The 24,142-nt window shown below is 39.3% G+C and overlaps 1 protein-coding gene across 1 annotated transcript in view; it reads right to left on the bottom strand.

Moving 5' to 3' along the window:
• The window catches only part of FAF2 (Fas associated factor family member 2), a 59,531-nt gene extending 37,191 nt beyond the window's left edge, over positions 1-22,340 (bottom strand). Inside the window, exon 1 of the mRNA XM_030846905.3 lies at positions 22,214-22,340. Within this exon, the coding sequence (XP_030702765.1) occupies positions 22,214-22,276 (63 nt within the window). The 5' untranslated portion in view covers positions 22,277-22,340. The remainder of the gene's footprint in view (positions 1-22,213) is intronic.
• Between the last annotated feature and the right edge of the window lie 1,802 nt (positions 22,341-24,142).

Raw genomic sequence — 24,142 nt, 5'->3', positions numbered from 1 at the left:
CTAGGCTCTGTTCCTTATATTACCTTCCTTCTGCTAGCTCTGAGTTCAGTTTGTTCTTTTCCTTCTAGTCCCTTAAGTTATACAGTTAGGTTGTTGATTTAAGATCTTTTGTGTTTAAAAATTTTTTTTTATTTTTTGGCCACACCGCGTGGCATGTGGGATCTTAGTTCCCCGACCAGGGATCAAACCTGTGCCCCCTGCACGGGAAGCACGGAGTCTTAACCACTGGATCACCAGGGAAGACCCTTTTATTATTATTTTTTATTTTATTTAAGATCTTTTGTGTTTTTTAACATTTGTGTTTAATAGCTACCAATGCCCCCACCACTCCCCAAGCATTTCTTGCTGCATCCCGTAAGTTTTGGCGTGTTGTGTTTTCACTTATCTCTACATATTTTCTAATTTTCCTTGTGATTACTTCTTTGATCCATTGGTTATTTAAGAGTGTGTTGTTTACATACATTTGTGAATCTTCCAGTTTTACTTTTGTTATTAATTTCTACCTTAATTTCATTGTGGTTTGAGAAGCTACTTTGTATGATAGCTATCTATTAAAATCAATTGAGACATAACTTCTTATATGTAGAAAACTCTAAAGACCGCCCCCCATCCCTGTTAGAACTAATAAATGAATTCAACAAAGTAGCAGGATACAAAGTCAACACACAAGTTTCAGTTGCATTTCTTTACACTAACAATGAACACTCTAAAAATGAAAGTAAGAAAACAATTCCATTTACAATGGCATCAAAAAGAATACTGTGAATTAACTGAGGAGGTGAAAGACTTGTACAATGAAAACTACAAAACACTGCTGAAAGAAATTAAAGACCTACATAAATGGAAAGACACCCAGTGTTCGTGGATTGGAAGACAATACTGTTAAAAACCCAAAGTGAGCTACAGATTCAGAGCAGTCCCTATCAAAATCCCAATGCCTTTTTTTTTTTTTTTTTTTGCAGAAATAGAAAAACCAACCTTAAAACTCATATGGAATCTCAAGGGACCCGAAGAGCCAAAACAATCTTGAAAAAGAACAAAGCTAGAGGACTCACACCTCCTGATTTCAAAACTTACTATAAAGTTACAGTAATCAAAACAATGTGGTACTGACACAAAGATAATCAAAACAATGTGGTACGGACACAAAGACAGACATATAGGCCAATGGAATGGAATAGAGTCCAGAAATAAACTCTTGCATATATGGTAAAATGAGTTTTGACAAAGGTGTCAAGACCATTCAATGGGGAAAGACCAGTCTTTTCAACAAATGGTGCTGGAAAACTGGATATCCACATGCCAAAGCTGGATCTTTGCTGTGAAATATATATACTGGTCTCTGCCCCCAGTTTCTGACATAGAGCTCCTAAAACCCTTGCAGATAGGGGTACCAGGAGATTCTTTTGTTCTAACATTTAGTTTTTGACCTCAGTTCCTGACTCAAAGCTCTCAAAACCCTTATAATTTCCTACGTGATAAGAGCACTAGGAGCATCTTTTGTTCTAATATTTGTTCTCTGATCCTGGTTCCTGACAGAGATCCTAAATCCCTTGGAATTTCCTGGATGATATCATTGTATTTTGTTCTAATGAGGTGACTCCTGGTGGGCTCCTGGATAGGGACTGGCCATCAGACAGAACAAACCATGATTAGAAGCTTCAAATTTTCAGCCCCACCTCCCAATCTCCAAAGAGGGGAGAGGGTCTGAAAATGGAATTTAAATCAATCATGCCTAGGCAATAAAGCCTCCGTAAATATCCCAATAGTATAAGATTCAGAGAGCTTCTGAGTTGGTGAAGCCATCTACATGCCAGGAGGGTGGTGCATCCCAACTCCGCTGGGATAGAAGCTCCCCTGCACTTGGGACCCTTCTGGACCTTGCCCTAGATATCTCTTTACCTGGCTGTTTTTCTGTATCCTTTATTATATCCTTTGTAATAAACCAGTAAACGAAAGTGTATTCCTGAGTTCTGTGAACCACTCTAGCAAATTATCAAACCCGAGGAGGGGGTCATGTGAACCCCAATATATAGCTGGTCAGTCAGAAGTTCAGGTGGCATCTGGGACTTGTGATTGGCATCTGAAGTGGGGGCAGTCTTGTGGGACTGAACTCTTAACTTGTGGGATCTGATGCTAACTTCAGGTACACAGTGTCAGAACTGAACTGAATTGAATCTAGGAGAACCGCTTGGCAGAAACTAACACAATATTGTAAAGCAGTTATACTCCAATAAAGATGTTAAAAAAGAAAAACAGTACACGTTCCACTACTTCACACTGCATCATTTCCTCCCAGCAAAAGTCCTACGCTCCAAGGAAAGTCAGGTTAATTCCATGACTATAACTTAAAGAGTAAAATATTGCCTTATTCGTCCTGTAACTCACCATGAATTTGCATAGAATGCTCCTTAGACTCTAATGCCATGGATTATTATGCTTTATCAATAAATGATGAGAACTTGAAAAAAAAAAAAGAATTGCTTGATGTGTGGAAAACGTACATGTCTATTCAGAGAAAAGGAGAAACATAGGAGGAGTGTGTTTTTCCTACTCATTTACCTAATACCATATACAAAAATTAACTCAAAATGGATCCATGACCCAAACGTAAAACCTAAAATTATAAAACTCTTAGGAGAAAACATAAGCTAAAAACTTCCTGACACTGGATTTGGCAATGATTTCTTGAATGTGACACCAAAGGCACAGGCAACAAAAGAAGAGAGACAAACTAGACTTCATGAAAATTTTAAAAATTTGTACAACAAAAGACACTACCCAGAGTAAGAAGTCAACCCACAGAATGGGAGAATATATTTGCAAACTGTATATCTGATAAGGGATTAATATCCAGAATACAGAGAACTCTTAAAACAACAGAAAAATAAACAACTTGATTGGGCAAAGGACTTGAATAGACATTTCTCCAAAGAAGATATACGAATAACCAATAAACATATAAAAAGATGTTCAACATCACTAATCATTAGGGAAATGCAAATCAAAACTATAAGCTACCATTTAACACCTGTTAGGACAGCTACTATTGAAAAAACAGGAAATGAAAAGTGCTGGCCAGGATGTGGAGAAATTGGAACCCTTGTGCGACACTGGTGGAAATGTAAACTGGTACGATTGTGGAAAACAGTGTGCAGTGCATCAATAAATCAAAAACAGAACTACTATATGACACAGCAATTCCACTTCTGTGTATGTACACCCATGTTCAGAGCAGCATTATTATCCACAGTAGCTAAGATGGGAAACAACTCAGTGTCTGTCAACAAATGAGTGGAATAAGCAAAATGTGATATACACATACAATGGAATATTATTCGGCCTTCAAAAAGGAGAAAATTCTGCAATATCCTACAACACGGATGAACTTTGAGAAAATTATGCTAAGAAAAACAAGCCAGTCACAAAAAGACAAATACTGTATGGTTCCACTTAAATGACGTACTTAGAGTACTCAAAATCATAGAGAAAGACAGTAGAACGGTGGCTGCCAGGGGCTGGAGGAGGGGGAAATGGGGAGTTATTGTCTAATGGGTATAGTTTCAGTTTTACAAGATGAAAAGAGTTATGGAGATGAATGATAATGATGGTTGCACAGCATTACGAATGTATTAGTTATCACTAAATTATACGCTTAAAAAATGGTTAAGGGGCTTCCCTGGTGGCGCAGTGGTTGAGAGTCCGCCTGCCAATGCAGGGGACACGGGTTCGTGCCCTGGTCCAGGAGGATCCCACGTGCCGTGGAGCAGCTGGGCCCGTGAACCATGGCCGCTGAGCCTGCGTGTCCGGAGCCTGTGCTCCACAACGGGAGAGGCCACAACAGTGAGAGGCCCGCGTACCACCAAAAAAAAAAAAAAAAAAGGTTAAGATGGTAACTTTTATGTGTATTCTGCCACATTTTAAAAATTGGGGGAAAAAGACATTTGTAGTGTGTTGTGAGATGAACTTGAACTTGATTAAAAGGTTCTAAAGTACTACAATCAGATTGTTTTCTGGGAATCAAATAAATTACTTCTCACTAAGTTCCTATTTCAGTATCTATTCTTTCATTTAACACACTTAATTCCACTAAAAAACAAACAAAAACCACTTTGGCCTTATTCAACCTTTCCTAATGTGACTCAGCTACTCAGAATCAAGCAGAAAAGTTGTTTAGGAAGACATAAAGGTGTTATTGCTTTCTTCTTTATGAGAAACATTACAAAGGCACCAAACTTTACTAGTCTTCCAAAATGTCATCTGAGAATCTGGCCTTCCCTGTTCCCTCCCCACCCTCGAGGCCAACAGTATCTGCCACTGTATATGTTTCAAAATAGCGTGAAATTACACTTCCAAAACTTGACATGCATGAGATTTGTGTATGTATATATGTATGTATATATACATACATATATACATGTATCCATATATGTATAATCTAATGTCAAGTGACAAAATGTTAACAATTTACTTTTAAATTTAATTATACTTTTCAGCCTCAAAACTTGGCATTATAAAATGCTCCATGATTTAGATTCAATTATTTATTAAACATCTATGAGTCAAGCACTGTAGTATGTGCTTTCTTATCCACTCTTAAAACAACCCTGTAAAGTTAGAAATATCAGAGTCATTTTGCAGATATGGAAACTGAGGCCTAGAGGGATTAATTAACTGTCAAGATCTCAAATGGTGCAATTCCTAATATGGAGCTCTTTCCCCTACATCATACTGCAAAGATGAGAATGTGGCTAACTCGAATTTTTGCTTTTCCCTTCCTCCTAAAAATGGGATACTTAAAGCTGCTGCAACTGCTTTAACAAAGAAAGAGAAACAACATCAAGAACAACAACAACTAAAACAAAACCCCTCTGGTTAAGTGAGATTTCTGGTGAGTTATTAAATTCACTCAACAAATATTAATTGAGCATCATGCAGCAAGCACCACAAAGAAATCACAGTCCTGATCCCCAATAATTTTGTGGAGTAAAAAGACATGTAAATAGGGACTTCTCTGGTGGCGCAGTGGTTAAGAATCTGCCTGCCAATGCAGGGGACAGGGGTTCGAGCCCTAGGCCGGGAAGATCCCACATGCCGCAGAGCAATTAAGCCCATATGCCACAACTACTGAGCCTGTGCTCTGCAGCCTGTGAGCCACAGCTACTGAGCCCACGTGCCACAACTACTGAAGCCTGCGTGCCTAGAGCCCGTGCTTCCAACAAGAAAAGCCACTGCAATGAGAAGCCTGCACAGCGCAATGAAAAGCAGCCCCCGCTTGCCACAACTAGAGAAAGCCCGCGTGCAGCAATGAAGACCCAATGCAGCCAAAAAAAAAAAAAAAAAAAAGACATGTAAATAAATAAACTATACACCAGTAATAAACAAATCCAAGTCTTCCAGGGAACTCAGGATGGTATCAGAGTTCTGAGCTGAAAACTAGCAGAAGGAGGTGTTTCAGGGCAACAGAGGAGTATGCATGGAGGCACAGAGGCAATGATAAAGAATGCCATGTTAAGGGAACTGAAAAATATCACTGGAATAGAAATGGAAAGGGTAGAATTATGGAGTTGGACAGTGAAATATGGGTCAGATCATAAGATGCAAAGATTTCATGCTGCTTTAATCAATGCAAAGCAAATGAAAAATCTTAGTGACACAATCAAATCTTTGCTAGAAAGATTATTCTGGAAAGAGTAAGACGGCTGAATTGAAGAGGACAGAGACTTGAAATTAGGGGCAATGGTACAGTTACTGAAATATTCCAAAGGGGAAATGAAGTGTAAACTAGGGTAGAGGCAATGCAGATAGAGTGGAGGGTTAATTGAGGGTAGTGGATTTTTTGGTTTCACTTATTTAACTCCAACAGGAATTTATAAACACTAATACATATACACATGCATACATACTGAAAAAAAATTCCCCAGATACTTAGCATGAAAATATTTTCTCTTCTAAATTTATACCAGGAAAATGAAAACATTTTCAAAATTTCCTTGGTGGGAAAATCCAAAGCCAAGAGGCACCTCAGTGCTCATAGTGATTTTGCTATTTATCATTTCTGGCACTCTCACCAAACGGTAGTTTAAAAACACACGAACACAGAGGAAGCATTTAACATCAAATCTTCAATTTTATTACGTTACTGTTTTTTGCTATTCATTTTAAGGAAAAATATAATATGGAGAAATAGCCACTAAGATTTCCTAAATATGTCAAATGACCCTCAACTGGCCCAAAAGAAAATTGGCAGAATTAATCCTTATCAATATCCACCTCGAAGATATGCTTCTAGAAGAATATCTGTAATACAGATATACTACTCTGCCAATTACACAGATGTTATTCCTTGAAACACTTAAAGGAGTGCAAAAACAAACAGGGATGCCCAGCCCATTCTGAAGAAATAACCCAAAACTTGAACCAACTTGATCATAAATGCCTGTGATTGTTACATAAAAATGTAACAAACGAAGCCTAGCAAGCACTACTGAATCAGTCTGTCAAAAAGCTTCTGAGAGGACAATAACTGTGTTCTTGAATAAGAAGATTCAACAACATAAAGATGTCAATCACATCCCCTCAAATTCATTTTATAAATTTAATAAAATTTCAATTTTGAGAAGCTGATTATAAAGTTCTTTTGAGGGCTTCCCTGGTGGCGCAGTGGTTGAGAGTCCGCCTGCCGATGCAGGGGAAACGGGTTCGTGCCCTGGTCCGGGAAGATCCCACATGCCGCGGAGCGGCTAGGCCCGTGAGCCATGGTGGCTGAGCCTGCGCGCCCGGAGGCTGTGCTCCGCAACGGGAGAGGCCACAACAATGACAGGCCCGCGTACAGAAAAAAAAAAAAAAAAAAAAATTCCTAATATATAAAGATTTTTTTTAAATACAGAAGAAAAAGGATGGGACTTCCCTGGCAGTCCAGTGGTTGGGGTTCCACACTTCCACTCTCAGGGGGGCATGGGTTCGATCCCCTGGTCGGGGACTGGGATCCCGCATGCCGTGCAGCGCGGCCAAAAAACCCAAAAAACAAACAAACAAAATGACAACCCCCCCCCAAAAAAAAACCCCAAAAAACCCAGAAGAAAAAGGATAACTTGCTACAAAAGTGGGTAAGAAAAAGTGGACGATTCATAGAAAAATAAACTCAAATGGCCCTTATATATATGAAAAGTTGATCAACCTCACTCATAAGGAAAACGTAAATTAAAACTATACTGGGACTTCCCTGGTGGCGCAGTGGTTGAGAGTCCGCCTGCCGATGCAGGGGACACGGGTTCGTGCCCCGGTCTGGGAAGATCCCACATGCAGCGGAGCGGCTGGGCCCCTAAGCCATGGCCGCTGAGCCTGCGCGTCTGGAGCCTGTGCTCCACAACGGGAGAGGCCACAGCAGTGAGAGGCCCGCGTACGGCAAAAAAAAACAAAAACACTATACTGAATTTGACAACACACTCTGTTGGTGAGGTTGCCAGGGGCCCATACATTGTTAGTGGGAATACAAAATGGTACAATCCTCATGTAGGAAAATTTGGCAATATCTAGCAACACTACAGATTCGTATACATATATATAAGCATTTAATCCTTTGACCCAGAAATCTTTCTACGAATCTATCCCAAAGACACACTAGCAAAAAATAAAATGTTGGTACACAAGGCTACTTATTGCTCTATTATTTATTACAGCAAAAGATGAGAAATAACCTAAATATCCATCAATCTAAATTACGGTATGTCCATACAATAGAGTATTATACAGCTGTAAATACTTAAGAGAAATAAATCCCTATACTGCTATGCAGTGATCACCAGGAGATAATAAGTATAAAAGACAGTTGAAGAAAAGTGTGTAATATACATCACCATTTATCTTTTTTAAAAGGGAGGGGTCCACAAATATATATACTTATTACTTAGATTTTTTAAAAGAAAGGTTTTTGTTTTTGTTTTAATTCTAAACTTCTCTGCAGGGGAAGGCAGGGAACAGGGCATAAGAGAGAAGAACAGAAGTTAGAGTTCTCTAAATATATTGTTACATGTAGATTTGACTTTGGAATCCTGCAGCTGTTTTATAAAACAAAATTTAGAAAAAGCAGCAGCAACAATTTCTAAACATCAGAAGCAAAAATCAAGTGTAGAGTTGGTAGCATAACTATCCAAAATGAAATTATCCCACATGACTTTAAAACACAGTAAACTGACTATACATTCTGCAATAAAAGGGCTTAAATTGTTTTAAACAATCAAATTGTTGTTACTAGTAAGGGTATTATTATTTTGAGACAAAGTGTTGATTATGTGATAAGGCAAATGAATAATCATGTTAATCTCATTAAGAACCAATTTTTTGGGTATGGAGAAAGAAGAGAGGTAAAATGTAGGGCTGAATTTGAATTGGCAGTCCTGAATTTGAATTGGAAATATCAAATTGTTTTATCATGAATTAAATAAATACAAACATATGTGTGTGTCTGTACTATATATTATATGTATTTCCTACTTCTGTTAACTAAAAAGTTCTAGACCAACCCAACAGCGATGAGCACTCATAGCTACCAGACCTGTGGCATCTAAATATAATTTCTTACCAAAAAGTAACAAGGTTTCCTGGAGAAACACCTGATTCTAGAAAATGCACAAGATGAGTCAAACATCTTACAACGTCAAAAAGCTAAAAACCTATCAAGGACTACTGGGGCCATGACAATATGATAAAAGTCTTCAGGAAAAATAATACAAGGCTCTTCCAAATTACAAATTCAAACGGTAAATCTTTTCTGTGACTCTGAAAAAATAAAATTATGTAAATACTAGGATTTCCTAAAAAATAAAAGTCATCAGGAGCCAATCTAAATAGACTCACAGGGCTTCCCTGGTGGTGCAGTGGTTGAGAGTCCGCCTGCCGATGCAGGGGACATGGGTTCGTGCCCCGGTCCAGGAAGATCCCACATGCTGCGGAGTGGCTGGGCCCGTGAGCCATGGCCTCTGAGCCTGCGCGTCCCGAGCCTGTGCTCCGCAACAGGAGAGGCCACAACGGTGAGAGGCCCACGTACGCAAATAAATAAATGAATAGACTCACAATTGTCAAAGATGGCACAACCTAAGCCTTAATAAGCACAATGGCAATGAAATGTAATACGTTAAATATATTTACATCCATGAGTTCACTGCAAATTTTAAAACTCTACAATTCAAATTTTAAAAATCTCAGTGGTAAACAAATGACCTAATGAACCTAATGAAACTTAAAAGCTTTTGCACAGCAAAGGAAACCATAAATAAGACGAAAAGACAACCCTCAGAATGGGAGAAAATATTTGCAAAGGAAGCAGCTGACAAAGGATTCATGTCCAAAATTTACAAGCAGCTCATGCAGCTCAATATCAAAAAAACAAAGAACCCAACCCATAAATGGGCAGAAGACCTAAACAGACATTTCTCCAGAGAAGATATACAGACTGCCAACAAACACATGAAAGAATGCTCAACATCACGAATCATTAGAGAAATGCAAGTCAAAACTACAATGAGGTATCACCTCATACCAGTCAGAATGGCCATTATCAAAAAATCTACAAACAGTAAATGCTGGAGAGGGTGTGGAGAAAAGGGAACCCTTTTGTACTGTTCGTGGGAGTGTAAATTGATACAGCCACTATGGAGAACAGTATGGAGGTTCCTTAAAAAACTAGAAATAGAACTACCATACGACCCAGCAATCCCACTACCGGGCATATACCCTGAGAAAACCATAATTCAGAAAGAGTCATGTGCCACAATGTTCATTGCAGCTCTATTTACAATAGCCAGGACATGGAAGCAACCTAAGTGTCCATTGACAGATGAATGGATAAAGAAGATGTGGCACATATATACAACAGAATATCACTCAGCCACACAAAGAAACAAAATTGAGTTATTTGTAGTGAGGTGGATGAACCTAGAGTCTGTCATACAGAGTGAAGTAAGTCAGAAAGAGAAAAACAAATACCGTATGCTAACACATATATATGGAAACTAAAAAAAAATAAAAGGTTCTGAAGAACCTAGGGGCAGGACAGGAATAAAGACGCAGACGTAGAGAATGGACTTGAGGACACGGGGAGTGGGAAGGGTACGCTGGGACGAAGTGAGAGAGTGGCATGGACTTATATATACTACCAAATGTGAAACAGATAGCTAGTGGGAAGCAGCCGCATAACAAACGGAGATCAGCTCAGTGCTTTGTGACCACCTAGAGGGGTGGGTTAGGGAGGAGATATGGAGATATATGTATATGTATAGCTGATTCACTTTGTTATAAAGTAGAAACTAACACACCACTGTAAAGCAATTATACTCCAATAAAGATGTTAAAAAAAAAAATCTCAGTGGGACTTCCCTGGTGGCGCAGTGGTTAAGAATCCACCCGCCAATGTAGGGGAAATGGGTTCGAGCCCTGGGCCGGGAAGATCCCACATGCCGCAGAGCAACTAAGCCCGTGCGCCACAACTACTGAGCCTTCACTCTAGAGCCCACGTGCCACAACTACTGAAGCCTGCGTGCCTAGAGCCTGTGCTCCGCAACAAGAGAAGCCACCACAATGAGAAGCCTGCGCACCGCAACAAAGAGTAGCCCCCTCTCGCCGCAACTAGACAAAGTCCATGTGCAGCAACGAAGACCCAACACAGCCAAAAATAAATAAATAAATAAATAAAAATTTAAAAAATCTCAATGGTTACTTCATAGGATGCTAGGAATCAACTCATTATTTAAAAACTAATAAATAATTGAAAGGATCAAATGTTTATCCTGCCTTTATTATATATACTATAACTCGGTGTAACTAAACAGGGGAGGGAACATGTATCTTTATCCCTATTAACAAATAAAGAAGGGCTGACAGCGTCAGAATGTCATCATTTTGTATGAAAAGGTTAGGCAAAAACTAATGAAATACAATGTATTAATGCTAATCTTGTGGAAAATGTATCTAAGGATACTAAAACTAAGCTAAATTTGAATTTTCAAGTGAAAAATCTTTACAAAGTTTAACTGTCAACACTTTAAATTCCCAAATCACAGGGTTAATTCTGTAAATTTGAAAAATATCAGACAAGTCTTCTGTATATAAAATATTTTCTATATGTATCCTTTTTGAAGAGGACTTGCACTCCTTCGAGTGTACATTAGGCTACTTGGTAAGTGTTTCTTATCTTCTAACTCCAGTTTTAAAAAAGGAGGACAGTTTTGCAAATTTTCAGTTCTACCCTTTATTAAATATTCCCTGGAAAAATAAAGAGAAATGTAACAGAACATGTGTACAATTGAACATTCTCCAAAACTGCCCCTTTTTTTGATAGAGCCCTAGTATTTATCAGGTACTTTACTTGCGTTGTCTCATATAACCCTTTTAAGAACCCAAGACACACTTTCAGGATAAAAACCTAACTGGGAATAGAAGGGAACTTTGTCACCCTGATCTAAGAAACACTCGCAGCTAACATAATAATGGTCAAAGACTGATGATTTCCTCCTAAGATCAGGAACAAGACAAAGATATTTACTCTTGCCATTTTTATTCAACATTATACTAAAACTAAGCAAGAAGGAAAAAAAAGAAATAAAACTATCTATTCACATGTGACATAATCTTGTACATAGAAAAAACTAAGAAATTTACAAAAAAACTAATAGAGAACTAATAGAGTTCAACCAGGTTGTACAATATGAGATCAATATACAAGAATCAGTTATAGTTCTATATGGTAGTAATGAACGACCTGAAAATAAAATTAAGAAAACATTTCCTTTCCCAGTACCTTCAAAAAGAATAAACTTAATAAAAGAAGTGCAAGATTTGTACACAGAAAACTACAAAACATCGAGAGAAACTAAAGATGACTTAAATAAATGGAAAGACTTCTCATATTCATGGATTGACAGACTTAATATTGTTAAGATGGCAATGCTCCCCGTACTGATCTAGAGTAACAGCAATCCCTATCAAAGACCCAGCTGCCTTTTTTTGCAGAAATTGACAAGGTGATCCCAAAATTTATTTGGTAATGAAAGGGATCCAGAATAGCCAAAACACTTTTGAAAAAGAACAAAGTTGGAGGACTCATACTTCCTGATCACACTTATTACACAACTGCAATAATCAAGGCAGTGTAGATACAGATAAGGGTAGACACAGATCAATGGAACAGAAATGAATCCAGAAATAAACCTTTAGTTATGGTCAACTGATCTTAAACAAGGGTTTCAAGGTTATTCAATAGGGAAAGAATAATCTTTACAAGAAATGGTGTTGGGAATACTGGATATCCACAACCAAATGAATGAAGTTGGACCCCCACCTCATATCCATTAACTAAAAATGGATCAGACCTTATGTGTAAGAGCCAGAACTACAAAAGTCTTAAAAGAAAACAGGTGTAAATCTTTGTAACCCTGGATTAGACCATGGTTTCTAAGACATGACCAAAGCACAGGCAACAAAAGATAAAACATTAAACTGGACTTCATGAAATTAAAAAACTTCAAAAGACACGATTAAGTGAAAAGACAACCCACAGAATGGGAGAATATTTTTGCCAATGATATATCTGATAAAGGACTTATATTCAGGATATATAAAGAACTCTTAACAACCCAACAACAAAAGACAAATAGCCCAAGTAAAACATGGGCAAAGGACAAAAATAAACCCACACACCTACAGTCAATTAATCAATGACAAAGGAGGCAAGAATATACAATGGGGAAAAGACAGTCTCTTCAACAAGTGGTGTTGGGAAAGCTGGACAGCTACAATGGAATTAGAACACTCCCTCACACCATACACAAAAATAAAAATAGTTTAAAGACCTACATATGACACATGATGCCATAAAACTCCTAAAAGAGAACATAGGCAAAACATACTCGAACATAAATCATAGCAATGTTTTCTTAGATCAGTCTCCCAAGGCAAAAGAAATAAACACAAAAATAAACAAATGGGACCTAATCAAACTTAAAGGCTTTTGCACAGCAAAAGAAACCATCAAAAAAACGAAAAGACAACGGAATGGTAGAATGGTAGAAAATATTTGCAAATGATGTGACTGACAAGGGGTTAACATCCAAAATATATGAACATCTGATACAACTCAATATCAAAAAAAACAAACAACCCAATCAAAAAATGGGCCGGGACTTCCCCGGTGGTCCAGTGGCAAAGAATCCACCTTCCAATGCAGGGGACACGGGTTCGATCCCTGGTCGGGGAAATAAGATCCCACATGCCACGGGACAACTAAGCCTGCACACCACAACTACTGAGCTCGTACACCTCAACTAGAGAGCCCCCGTGCCGCAAACTACAGAGCCCGTGCTCTCTGGGGCCCACATGCCACAACTACAGAGCCCACGTGCCCTGGAGCCTGGGCGCCACAACTAGAGAGAGAAAACCCACACACCACAACTAGAGAGAAGTCCACGTGACACAACAAAGAGTCCATGTGCCACAATAAAGATACCATGTGCTGCAACTAAGATCCGACACAGCCAACCAGCCAGCCAGCCAGCCATAAATAAATTTATTTTAAAAAAGGGCAGAAGACCAAAATAGACATTTCTCCAAAGAAGACACACAGATGGCAACAGGCACATGAAAAGGTGTTCAAACATCACTAGTTATTAGAGAAATGCAAATCAAAACCACAGTGAGGCATCACCTCACACCTGTCAGAAGGGCTATTATCAAAAAGAACACAAATAACAAATGTTGGAGAGGATGTAGAGAAAAGAGAAACCTTATACACTGTTGGTGGGAAAGTAAATTGGTGCAGCCACTGTGGAAAACAGTATGGAGGTTTCTCAAAAAACTAAAAATAGAACTACCATACGACCCAGCAATTCCACTCCTGGTGGGTATATATCCAAAAACACAAAAACCCACACCAATTTGAAAAGATACATACACCCCAATGTTCACAGCAGCATTATTTACAATTGCCATTATATGGAAGCAACCTAAGTGTCCATCAACAGATGAATGGATAAAGAAGATGTGGTATATATACACAATGGAATACTACTCGGCTATAAAAAAGGGTGAAGTTTTTGCCACTTGCGGCAACACTGATGGACTTGGAAGGTATTATGCTAAGTTAAATAAGTCAGACAGAGAAAGACAAATACTGTATGATATCACTTATATGTAGAATCTAAAAAATACTATAAACTAGTGAATATAACAAAAAAGAAGCAGACTCTCCAATATAGAGAACAAACTAGTGGTTACCAGTGGGGAGAAGGGGGAAGGAGTGATATATGGACAGGGGATTAAGAGGTACAAACAACTATGTGTAAAATAAGCTACAAGGATATATTGTACAACACGGGGAATATAGCCAACATTTTATAATAACTATAATTGGAGTATAACCTTTAAAACTTGCAAACCACTACATTGTATACCTGTAGCTTATATAATATTGTATACCAACTATGCTTCAGTTAAAAAAAAAAGATGTAGTGTGTATATACACACACATACACACACAAAATGGAATAGTACTCAGCCATAAAAAAGAATGATATATTGCCATTTGCAGCAACATGGACCTAGAGAATATCATACTAAATGAAGTGAGACAGCGAAAGACAAATATTATATGATATCACATATGTAGAATCTAAAAAAATAGTACAAATGAATCTATATACAAAACAGAAACAGATTCACAGACATAGAAAACAAACTTATGGTTACCAAAAGGGAAAAGAAGAAAGGGGAGGGATAAATTAGAAGTATGGGATTAAAAGATACAAACTACCATACATAAAATAGATAAGCAACAAGGATTTACTGTGAAACAAAGGGAACTATATTCAGTACCTTGTAATAACCTATAATGGAAAAATATCTGAAAAAAATATAACTGGATCATTTTGCTATACACCTGAAACACAACATTGTAAGTTAACTACACTTCAATTTTTAAAAAATGGGCAAAAGATTTGATTTTTGTATCTCCAAAAGAAGACACACAAATGGCCAATAAGCATATGAAAAGATGCTCAACCATCTTTTCAGTCATTAGGGAAATGCAAATCAAAACGAGATTAAATGAGATTAATACCTCACTGCTTACTAGGATGGTTTCAAAGATGGATGATTAACAAATGTTAGTGCAGATGTGGAGAAACTGGAACCTTCGCATACTACTGGTAGGGAAAATGGTATAATTGCATTGGAAAAACTGTTTGGCAATTTCTCAAAAAGTTAAACAGAGGTACCATGTGACCCAGCAATTCTACTCCTAGGAGAACTGAAAATATGTCCAAAAAAAATTGGTATACTAATATTCATAGCAGCATCAATATTAATAGCTGAAAAATTGAAACAATAAAAATGGCCATCAACTGATAAAATGGATAAACAAAATGTGGTTTATCCACACAATGAAACATTATTGGCCATAAAAAGGAATGAAGTACTGATATAGGCTACAATATGGATGAACCTTGAAAACATTATGCTAAGTGCAAGAAGCCAGGCACAAAAGGCTGTACAGTGTATGCTTCCATTCATACCAAATGCCCAGAATTGGCAAAATCTATGGAGACAGAATATAGATTAGTGGTTGCCAGGGGTTGGAAGGAGAGAAGAATGGAGAGTGACTGCTAATGGGTTTCTTTTTGAGGTGATGAAAATGCTCTGGAAGTAAATAGTGGTAATGGTTGCACAACTTTGTAAATACACTAAAAACCACTGAACTGCACACTTTAAAAGGGTTAATTTAAGATACGACAATTATATCACAATAAAATTGTTATTAAAAAAAAGAGCCCAAGAGACAAAACTAGAAAATTAGTAATGATCAGAAAACATGATAAGAAATTCGATAGAAGATCAAAAAAATCAAGATAAATGTACAAAATGCAACAGCATTTTTATTAGTAACCATTTAGAAATAAAGAGATATCCCATTCACAGGGTGACCAAAACTACAAAATACCTAGGAATAAGTGTAATAAGGAATATCCAAAAACTAGAGGAAAGTTAAAAAAAATATTTTAAAGGACATGTGACATCTGAATAAAGAAATGTACATGTGCCTGAATTTCAACCAGTCCCAAATTATTATTTTAAGCAATTCCAATAATTCCACGGCTGCACAAAATGATTTTTTTTAAACATCTTTTTTTTTTTTTTTTTTTTTTTTGCGATACGCGGGCCTCTCACTGTTGTGGCCTCCCCCGTTGCGGAGCACAGGCTCAGCGGCCATGGCTCACGGGCCTAGCCGCTCTGTGGCATGTGGGATCTTCCCGGACCGGGGCACGAACCCGTGTCCCCTGCATCGGCAGGCGGACTCTCAACCACTGCGCCACCAGGGAAGCCCTAAACATCTTTATTGGAATATAACTGCTTTACAATGGTGTGTTAGTTTCTGCTTTAGAACAAAGTGAATCAGCTACACATATACATATATCCCCATAGCTCTTCCCTCTGGCGTCTCCCTCCCTCCCACCTGCCCTATCCCACCCCTGTAGGTGGTCACAAAGCACTGAGCTGATCTCCCTGTGCTATGTGGCTACTTCCCACTAACTATTATTTTACATTTGGTAGTGATATGTCCTTGCCACTCTCTCACTTCATCTCAGCTTCCCCTTCCCCGTGTCCTCAAGTCCATTCTCTACATCTGCATCTTTATTCCTGTCCTGCCCCTAGGTTCTTCAGAACCATTTTGCGTTTTTTAGATTCCATATATATGTGTTAGCATACGGTATTTGTTTTTCTCTTTCTGACTTACTTCACTCTGTATGACAGACTCTAGATCCATCCACCTCACTATAAATAACTCAATTTCGTTTCTTTTTATGGCTGAGTAATATTCCGTTGTATATATGTGCCACATCTTCTTTATCCATTCATCTGTCGACGGACACTTAGGTTGCTTCCATGTCCTGGCTATTGTAAATAGAGCTGCAATGAACATTGTGGTACATGACTCTTCTGAATTATGGTTTTCTCAGGGTATACGCCCAGTAGTGGGATTGCTGGGTCGTATGGTAGTTCTATTTTTAGTTTTTTAAGGAACGTCCATACTGTTCTCCATAGTGGCTCACAAAATGATTTTTAAATGTACATGAAAGAACTTGTAAGAATTACCAATAATTAAAAAAAAGAATAGGGAAGGAGTCCTGTCCTATCAGGTATTATCAGTAAAATTTGGTAGAAAGCTATTATTATTAATTCAGTAATGCCACTAGCAAATAGGTTATCGAAAACAGAGTACACTATGATAAAGAGGACTACTCAAATCAGTTGGGGGAGGGATTGACTATTCAGCTAAACTACAGTCTTTCCTGGAAAAAAGCAAGTTTGGGTTCTCATCTCATACATACAAAAAATTAATTCCACATGGATTAAAGATCTGATTTTAACAAGAAATCTATAAAATATTTTGAAGAAAACAAAAGAGAACATATGTATAATGTCATTAAGTAGAAGGCATTCTTAGACAAAACAGAAAATCCAAAAGCCAGAACGAAAAAAATGCCAATTTGATGACATAATTTTAAATAAGGGTAAGTGAAGAGATTAATGATCAAAGATAAATGTCACGAAAGAAAATATTTGCTATACATGACCAGTATACATAAAGAACTCGTACAAACTGATAAGAAAATGTCAAATAATCCAATAGAAAATGAACAAAGGATAAACAGGGAATTTATACAATAACTAACCATAAGTAGCCAAAAGGAGCTCAATCTCATCCATAATCAGGAGTTTATAGAACGGAATTCAATCTTAAAATCAGCACTTTTTATTCTGCAACCAGAAAACAAACCTTCCATAATACCGTGGGACACCTGCAAAGCCAATCCGTCACTCTTATGTCCCTACTCTTTCCCATTTGAAATAGCTTAAAACAAGTGTTTGCATTAGCTGTTCAAACTCAACTGACTGCAAAACAAAATCAAAAACTACAAACACCACTACGACTAGAAATGCAAATTAAAACAAGGACTCTGAAAATTTAATCAGATTAACAAAAACTGAAGACACCATCCAGTGCTGGCAAGGATGTGGGCAAACTGGTCGTCTCACATCCTCTTGGTGAGAGTGTGAGCTGCCAAAACTCCCTGGAAAGCAGTCTAGCAGTAGCTATTAAAATTTACAACGTACATTGTTTTGACCCAGTAACACCACATTTTTAGGATTCTGTTTAGAATTAAAAGCCCTGCTATGTCAGCAGTATCCCCTAGGATCCTTAACTTCCGGAACACTTCCTTCATCTTCATGGTCTAACTGAAACTTGGCTCTTCCCTGAAGATACTCCCCCTGAAGCCCTCTCTCCCATTTTCTCTCTCATACCTGTGGGTATGGAAGGGAGAGAACGGTCCTCCTTGTTCATTCCCACTTTGGGGGATTCTTCTTCCCTTCTCCTTAAAAAGTCCATCTTCACGTAGAGAAGATTAAGAGAATTAACATTAGTGATGATGTCCAGGATTAGAATCACACTTTTGGACTTCCTTTGCTGTGTTCTCTTTCTTCAAAGTGTCCCATACTGTTTCTATTGGCCCTACTCACCTACCTGTTGTTGAAAACAAATCAAAACCTAGGGCCAGAGCGGCAGTGCTAGGTAGTAAGAAAGAGAATCCAGAGTTCTGGATTCAAATCTAAGCTCATCACTGACCTTAGGTAAATTATCTCCTGATCCTAGTTTACTCAACAATACAAGAACCTACACATGTTTACTAGGAGGACTTAAAGATACAATGGATCTAGAGCACTTTCGATAAAGTAAATGCTCAATAAGTGTTTAAACAATGTCAAAAACAAAAACACCTTCGAATCTCAAAATTTCATACTGCTGTACAAGCAGAAAAGGACTGTTTCTTCCTCTATTGGCCATGTATAGCTCCTTTAGTTGCTTCTCTCTTTATCCATGTCATCCTTCTCCAGGTGTTCAAACAGCAACCTAGAGGCAGTAAACCAAGACACCAGGGGAATCGGCTATACCTGGAAATTTGGAAACATAGACTTCAATACAACTGACCTTCCCCATATTTGTATTAGCTCCTCTTAAAACTCATTACTTCCCATTTAAAGAAAATGGGGAAAGCCTAAAATAAATATGGCATTAGTTATTCATATTCAACTGCTTGTAAAATAAACAGGAGAAAGTAACTAGAAGAATCTTAAAAGACATCAAACAGACTTAGAAGCCTGCTAAATATAACCTAAGGAGTTCCAATCAAATCATATGTCACAAAAAAAGTGAAATAGAGGAAACCTGAGATTTCCAAAATATTTCACTTTTGCTAATTTCGATATATCAAATGAAGCAACTTATTGAAAACTGACTCCTAGCAGTGTCATCCTGTTCTGTCCTAACCCCTGTGGAGATTCCAAGCACATGCTCCATACTGTTAGTGAAGCAAAGCTGAAACTTAGTGTTATTTCACTCTCTAGTTGAAAAAATCTTTGATGGCTCTTCAAGCCTACAGATTTAAGTTTAAACCATTGAGCACAGGCCTCCAAAATCTGGCTGTAATTTACCTTTCCAGTGTTATTTTCATCTTCCAATTCTCGAAATCCATCACAACAAACACATTCTACATTATTTCATATCCATGCCTCAGCTTTGAACATACTCCTGCCCACCACCTGTTATTCCATTCCTCCTTCAAAGCAGCAAAGTACAGTGGAAAGGGTCCAGCTTTTAAGTTCAGATCCAGATCCACTAGATTTCTAATTCTAATTTCATCCCCACTACTTAAGAGCTTAATGATCTGGAGCAAATACTTTACTAGACCTGTTTCCTTACCTAGGAGGAGGCATATCACCTGTGGCACTTTTACAAGGCTATTGTGAGGATTAAGCATAATGGTTCTAAACTATCTAGCACCACACCTAAGGCACGGTAGAAACTTAATGGTAACTACTGAGCCATCCTTCTTTCCCCCTCCATCCTCATCAATACTATCATTTCCTAAATTTCCACAGCACTTTGTTTATACTACTATGTATATTACACCATGAGCACTAATATACTGCAGAATACTCATTATTTATGTATGTGTCTGGCTTTTCCATTAGGTTATAAGCAAGATGGTTATGGGTATGGATTTCTAAATCTCTGCCACTTACCACCTGAGCAAGTTATTTGACCTCGCAGAACCTGTTTCTTCATTAATAAACTGAATTGGGGTTAACACCTTACAGTGTTACAAAAAGGTTTAAAAGAGTTAATGTACATCAAATACCTCGTATAACGCTTGACACCTAGTAAATTTCAGAGGATGTTAATGGTAATCTGGATGATGAACCTGACCCAAGCAACTGCTTAAAGAATACACAAATGTAAAATGTATTTGTCTTATTAAATCCAATTTCATAAAGCAATCTTAATACAACTTTAACCTGCTACTCACCTCTCTTACTGATAGAGACAGCCAATGAAGACAAAAACAGAGATTCCTATGCACTTTATCTCAGAAATGCTACCACATATTCATGTTCTTCCAGGACCAGACTAAGTACTTCATGACTTATGGTTCACCTCACCTCATTACACTTTAAACAACATGGGGGCTTATCCCTCAAGAGTTGTAAGGGATAAAATGATCTGCCAGAGTTAAACAACACTCTGAAATTAGTAGTCTGTAAGGAAGTAGAAGCTAGTTATCTGCTCTTTATTCATTTTAATTCTAATGTGCTGTGTCATCAATTTCTCTACTCAAAACTCCAAACAAATGTCAACTACTTCTATGACAGTATTTTCCAATTTATACACTTCCAACCCACTGCTTGATTTAAGAGAAAACACTTCAAAATTAACTGCAGTGAAATCAAGGAAATCACAGAAAAGTGAGCGCTTGCAAAGAGAAAAAAAATACAATATTAGAGCATTTGCATTCCACTTTCAGGTGTACACTGCTACTTACATGGGTTGTACAGCACACACGTCAAGAGCTCAGGAAGGGTTCTGGAAAGATGGACCTGGTTTTAAATCTGACATCACAACTTACTAGCTGTGTAACCTAAGCATGTTACTTCTTAAACCTCATATCCCTCATCTCTAAAATAGGGATTGTAACAGTATGACTCTCATAGGGTTGCATTAAATACAATAATGTATATTAAGTGTTTCAGGAAAGTACTTACAACACCATACTCAATAAATGGTATTCTATCCATTTGTTGTTATTGCCTGAGCACTAAGGTTTTTGGTAAATATTGTGTAATTAATGAATATTTAGCATATTTTATATTAGGAAATAAGCATACCACTAACTTTAATTCTATCCTAAGTTAAATAATGATTAATAGTTGCAATACGTTTAAGAGCAATTTACTGTTTACAAAGCCCTTTAGACATCCATAAACTCATTTTGATCTCCACAACATCCTTAGGGGATAAACACTTTTAAGATACGTATTCTAGAAATAAAGAAACTGGTACCCATCAGGGTAACACAGAGTCAAGGTTACCTAAGTCTCCTCCAACCAGATTCTCCAGCTCAGGGATAAAGTGCATAGTGTCCAAAGTTCTTAACCCAAACATCCACTAAAAGGAGGCAGATTCCAGCCAAGTTTCCCATCCTCCTCAAGCAGAGTCAAGAACGTGAGCCCAGGAATAAACCCGGGGTAATAAACCCCGTCAGACGGCACTGATGACATTTATCATGCACTGTTTCATTACGAGGTGTCCTCCCACATCTTTAGGGCGGGGGCTAATCCTGACCCCACTGCCACCAGAGCGCCCAACACAGGGCCTGGCACCCAAGAGGCCCTCAGTAAACGTTTGTGGAAATGGCATGGGAGGCTGGGAGGAGGTCTTCCAGAGACCCGAAACGAAGTCAACTCCACGGTGGGGATTAAGCATCCCAGTAGATCCACAGTCGTTGGCGGAGAGGGTCCAACCGGTAACCAGGCTGGAAAAAGGATGGCTGAGGACGGGCGCCGCTAAGGGGAACCCGGGAAGCTGACCCTCTTGAGGGGAGAGAGGGGGAGCGGGTCTGCCCGCAGCCATTCCTGGAAGGCTGGGGACCGACAGAGGCTCGGGCGCCGGGGGCAGCAAGCAGGGCAACTGGCGCCTGGGGGGGGAGGAGGCCGCCTGCTGGTCTGAGAAGAATCTCGGGCCCAATCTGAGCAGGGTTCTGGGCTCCTCTAGGGACCCACTCCCTAGCCCGCGGTGGCATTCGCTTCACCGAGTACTCGCTGCTACCTGAAACTGCAGCAGCTTCTCTGTCTGCTCCTGTGTTAGATCCCGCTCCTCAGGCGCCGCCATTTTGCAGCCGCCTCTACGCTTCTGACCCGTCCGCACCGTCACCCGCCGGAAATGATCTCAGCAGCAACCACATCCGGTCTGAACAGCCGCCGGCGCGCAACTGCGTCTGCGCGTGCCGGCCCAACCTGGAGGCGGGAATGGTGACAATTTCCGCCGCTAGAGGGCACCACTCTCGGGCCGATCCCTAACACGAAAATTGTCGGGGGACTGTCTGCCCAAGTCGCCCTTAGGAGTTAGGCGACGAACGGATCTACCAGGGACTTGACTCTCGAATAGATCGCAAAGAACCGAGAGGTCCCGAATGCTCCTCGAGAAGCTTCGGAAATTCACGAATGCCCCTCGGCAGATTTCGCCTTCTTCCTAACCATTTTCATCTCCAATGTTTCTGAATGTTTCTTAGGAAATTGCAGTCGTTCAGAAATATCGGCCGTTTGATTCCTGCCATGATGTTTCCAAAATCCCCTGACCATCTCTCAGGAGGTTCCGAAAGTCCCCGAATACTGGGGGCGTGGTGGGGATGGGGGCGTTTCCCACGCCGCCTTCGAGCCGGAAGCTGTGGAAGATGTGCGCCCCTTGAAAATGGTTGGCCCTTGGCCACCCGGGCACTACCAGCCTTAGGCAGAGCTTTCCGTCCACGCCTCTTGCGACTCTGATCCTGCCTGCCTCAGGCCCTCACTCGTCTCTCTGCCCACTGGCCCGTCTTCCCTGTGACCAACCGAAGGAAGATCCCAGGACTGGGATCAGGAGACTTGGATTCACGTTCTAGTGTCCACCTGGCAAAGTGCTGGACATCTCCGGGCAAACCACCTCCTCTCTGCTCTAGTTTTGCCATTGATGGAATGAGATTCACCAACAGCCCCAGATATGCTGTCTAAGCTCATTCTCCTTGGAAGCAGTCCCCCACCCTTTCCACTGCCTTATCTCCACCCCTCAATGTCTGCCTTCTTCTGCACTTTCCTTGCCCCTTTTAACCCGCCACCTCTCTTCAGGTCTCCATTTTCATTTCCACTTCTTTTCTCCTGCCATCCGCCTTCTCTCTCCACTGTCCAGAAGGCCTTGGGAGGCAGAGGGTTCATGGTCTGGTGCTTTTCCACAGACTACCCGTCTGACTCCTAGCAAGGCACTCAGCCTCCTGGGCCCCCGCTGTCCTCCCCATCTATGGAATCTCACCCCATGAACTTCACGGGGTTGAATTAGGTGAGACAGAACCGGACGTGCTTTGAAAGCTGAAGTTCCGTGAAGAGTACATTAAAGGATGGAAGGACTTAAGTTTTGGCTATTTCTTTCTTTCAGGCCTGAATCAGGTCTTACTAGGTCTGCACAAACTGCATAACAATGTCCTAGAATTTTTCTTAGACCCTTAAGGTAAAATTGTAAGCAAGTAGAGCCACTTTGGAGAATTTCTTTTACATCAACTCAAAGCTCAAATGAGATGCAGTACTATTCAACGTCTCCAATAATGATGGATCCGGAAGAACTAGATGAGGGATTGCGAAGTCAGGTGCCATCCGGAGTTGTTGCATAATTTTGATTTAAGATGTATTCTTTCCACACACAAACTTTGTGGTTATATTAAACACCATTGAATGTTCTTCTCTTCCTTTAAGACACAGACACCCTTTTAGTCTACATTTCCCTTTTCTTCTTTGAATAAAAGTGTGGCTACAAGAAATATTTTACTTAAAAAAAAAAAAAAGCAACAGCAACAACAACTCGACCATAGGAATACAATATGGCAAACTGGAGAATCCATTCCCTGGGCAAAGGCGGCTTCTGCTTTTTAGCTGTACCTTTTGGCTTACATGTAAGACCAGTACTGGGGAGGGATTAATTAGGAATTCGGGATTAACAGGTAGATACTACTAT

Source organism: Globicephala melas, chromosome 3 (assembly GCF_963455315.2).
Source record: "Globicephala melas chromosome 3, mGloMel1.2, whole genome shotgun sequence".
In the NCBI taxonomy this organism is placed as follows: Eukaryota; Metazoa; Chordata; class Mammalia; order Artiodactyla; family Delphinidae; genus Globicephala; species Globicephala melas.
This window is presented reverse-complemented; position numbering and strand designations above follow the sequence as displayed.